Source organism: Coffea arabica, chromosome 10e (genome assembly GCF_036785885.1).
Source record: "Coffea arabica cultivar ET-39 chromosome 10e, Coffea Arabica ET-39 HiFi, whole genome shotgun sequence".
NCBI lineage: Eukaryota > Viridiplantae > Streptophyta > Magnoliopsida > Gentianales > Rubiaceae > Coffea > Coffea arabica.
In genome coordinates, this window is record NC_092328.1 from 3,031,519 (window position 1) to 3,035,350 (window position 3,832).

At 41.0% G+C, this 3,832-nt stretch overlaps 1 protein-coding gene across 1 annotated transcript; it reads right to left on the minus strand.

The window, feature by feature from the left end:
• LOC113711857 (protein MIZU-KUSSEI 1-like) lies at positions 1 to 1,177 on the minus strand. Its single transcript, XM_027235086.2, has one exon. It carries the CDS (start codon positions 966 to 968, stop codon positions 255 to 257), a length of 714 nt encoding a protein of 237 aa, XP_027090887.1. The 5' UTR covers positions 969 to 1,177; the 3' UTR covers positions 1 to 254.
• Positions 1,178 to 3,832: the final 2,655 nt, after the last annotated feature.

Consider the following 3,832-nt stretch of genomic DNA (forward strand, 5'->3'; position numbering starts at 1 on the left):
TGTCAAACTGATAAAATAGTAAATCTTGATATGTATTTTAGCTAACCAATACCACAAGTCTTGAATGATCGTTCACAGGACTAATCAATATAGCCCTTGAACTTTGAATACTCTGCACTGACAAACTCCACTAGAGAGTAGAGGCTAGAAAGTTATACTTTTCTTGAAATAAAGGTGCGATTTTTCTGTATATTATTATTAGTTACATACATGCACGCTCGGAAGTGTACTATGGCATCCATATATTAATTACTCTACCGCAATCTCACAAAGAAAAAGCTCAATTCTTGCCCCGAAGCACCATCTGGATTTATCATGTACAATGATTCCGAATCTTTTGAACCGACCGTCCTCTCAAATCTTGCTCTAATGTAAGTTAATTCTCCATCACCTGTTTCTTTCTCATGTGGGCTTGGAAGAACACCAGCACCCATTGAAACTCCCCTGAGGAGCTGCATAACATGAATCTCATCGTCACTCATATTCTTTCTCCTGATGGAATAACCAATTTTCCTTCCATTGCAGAATACAGCCCACACAAACTCCTCCAAAACCTTCTTTTTGCGAGTTTTCGTATCGCTTTCTAGAGCAAACCTGACAACATCCGACCCCATTTCTTTATGAAATGCAGTTGTGAGCATTGGTAGCTCAATCACAAAAATAGGTAAACGATGAGGATCTTCTTGAATAGCTAGGCTCACTCTCCCTCTACGGTACCCAAACAAAGTTACTGTCGTAGCATTGTCTGTCAGCAAATGTTTCCGTGGCCTGCCCAACAGTGCTACCATTTTGCAACCCGTGGTTAACATAGGCAGAAGCTTGAACATGCGAAAGAGGCCTCCAGCGCCACCGCCGGTGCCACCTGATTTTGGTTTCTTGTCTGGATTGGTGGGACGTTGCAGCAGTGACAGTAAGACGTGATTTTCCATTTTGTGGAATGTGTTAGGGTGTAAAAAAGGCAGAGGCATTGAGGGGTTTTGCAAATATTAAATATAAGCAAGGGATGGTGTGCAGGTGTTGGCTATGTTATGGAATAGTGCGGGAAGTGTTTAGTTTGTATTTATAGGAAGTCGTGAAGGTCACCAGACGGATTGCTCTTAGAATCATTTTTGCCCTTTTCAATGGTGGGGAAGGAAAGAGAAACACTTTTAACTCAAGTTGGCTCCAATTGAAACTTGAGTGAGAAGCAGGGCAATGTGATTCCTTCTGTTACTCAACATTGTTGTGTTCCTTAGGAGTTAGCTTTACTGGCTAAAGCTGATGTGACAAAGTCCTAAAATTTTAGGGGATTTGACGCTTCAACAACTAAAATTTTCAATTGTACGAGATAACATATAACCAAATGCAGTCAATGTAAACACCAAGATAACACACACACACACACACACACATATATATATACACACACACTGAAACAGCAAACGACTATAGTAACTACTATATATAGTCACTTGTAGGTGGATTTGTAATTCACAATTACCATCTAATCTCTTTTTTTTTTTTTTGCTTGATATAGAAGTACAGAATTTATTAATCAAATAATGTTCGCAGCATTAAGAGTGGAAAGGACGAAGTCTGGGGGAATAGAATCCCACCAAGAAAGATGAATAGATAGAACTTCAACTCGGAGAGGGAAAAAGGGAGAGTGTTTGATCAATGGGATAAGACGAAGCAAGTGGACCACAAGTACACAATGTGGGGAAGGTAGAGGAAGAAAAAATTCTATAAAGATGGAAAAGGTAGTATTATTATGCTGGTAACAGCATGTGCCTGGCTGGTTATTTCATGGCGCATCCACATCATTTGTTGCTTTTTCAAACCCATTCCTGATGAGGATTCAATAGATGCAGTTCATCTTACCCCTAACATCACTTGCCTGTTGTCCATTTGAGTTAGTGTTCACTTTTTCAGGACTAGTAACACACCCTTTATCTCCATCACTATCAGCACCTCAATTTCTTCGACCACATAAACACGTCCGAAAGTTACATACACTACTAAGATTGTTTTGGCAACAACATTAGGAAATGGACTAGGGCCCGACTGTGTTCAGCATGTTTCATTTGTAACCTAACTAGCTAGAAAAACTCAAGTTCTCGATTTGGTTTTAGTAGTTTTTCAAGCATCATAAAAGGCTTATGTGATATGGGGGAAAGAAACCTGGAGGAAGTGGCTGTTCGAGATTGATGGCTGGTATTTAGAAGATCAACGGATGCAAACTGATTAGTGCGAATGCATGTCCAAATATTTCCTGCATCCTGTTAATGTGTATGTGCCATTCAATGTCACAACGAACTGGAAAGATCGAATAGAATCCGTGTTCAAATGGGAAACACTTAATCAGCAGGACATTTATTAACATATGTTCTGATTTTTGCATCTTTTTGTCCATCAACTTTACCTCCTCATTATTCATACTGTGAAATTTTTAAGAGCTGTAATTCTCATCTCTTTCTTCAAATGAATTATTGTAATAACAAGGATATTGAGATTGCATTCCAATATAAACCCAACTTAATCACAATATAAATCAGAATCATCACTAAAACTAAACTGCTACCACTACCACTACTACTAGGACAAAGAATGCTGAAAAAATCCAAGCAAAGGTTTTAAAGGAGCATCTACAAATAGATACCGTCTCCGTAGTTATAATAATCCCTTTGCTTATCCTTGTGAAATGAATGTTCTTAGGAGAACCACACATGCATGTTAAATCCCATAATTTCTTGTCCTCTCTCGAATCTTCAAGTAAAAGTTTTACTTTTTATGTGGACCTATCAAATTCTCACTTTAATTTCTACTTCCTCTCTGGATCCCTATGTCTCGTAACAAAAGGGGTCCTTTATTAATTACAGCAACTTCAAGTACTCGTTTGTATTAAACACGAGTAGGGAGCAGAAAAAAGGACACGTCTTTTCTGAATACTGTGCGGTAGTCTTCAATAATGTTTCAGAGGACTAAATAATCTCACGAAATGCAGGTTGCAAGATGGGGATGGTCATTTCAGCCCGGATAGTCCGAGGCCTTATCCTCTGATACCTCCTGAGGCGCCAACTCGGCCCGTTACTTATCGAGGTGACCGTAACCCGTGTACCACCTCGGGTACAATCTTCAGGTCGTTAGCCGAAGTGACGACTGAGTGATAGACACCTACAAAAGATAGGAAATGACACCTGACACGCCTGACATCTGATGGACGGCTGCTCTGACACACGCCGCTTGAACCTGGCAAATGTCCCGTCACTTTTCGTAGAGACCAGTCAAATCTACCAGATGCACTGACCATCTCAAATCTCTAGGGACCCGCGCTGCCAGTCCCTCATCCCGACCAATCCCCTATAAATACCCAATGCATCTACTAAGGTGGGGGATGACCAATTTCTGGTAAAGCAAGTCACTTACCCTCTCCATTGCTATATCACTTCTTTAATACCGAACTGACTTAAGTTTCGAAATTACACCGGGGGATTCAGCCCCTCTTATAAATTAAGCAGGTGACCTCATCCCATTGAACTGCCCAGAATAGCACCCTTCTCCAGATCGGAAGGACCATTCCAGCAGGACAAGAATCACCTCTTCAATTGGCGCCGTCTGTGGGAACGTGAAGACATCAGAATATGAAGCCTACGCGTTTTAGGAGCAGGAAAGCTCTCACTATTGGGGCTGAGCAAAGCAATGCAGCTCAACAGGAAGATATTTCCGAAGGGCAGGAGTCTCCAAGGACTCAGCCCGCAAACGAAGAAGCCATAACCCATATGGTCGAATTTGTAACCGAAAACCCCAACATCTTCGAGGAGTTGGGGAGATACCTAAAGAGACAAGGCAAGCA

Bases quoted from the DNA above. Each gene is read 5' to 3' on its own strand.
- LOC113711857 (XM_027235086.2), bottom strand. From the start codon at position 968: ATGCCTCTGCCTTTTTTACACCCTAACACATTCCACAAAATGGAAAAT.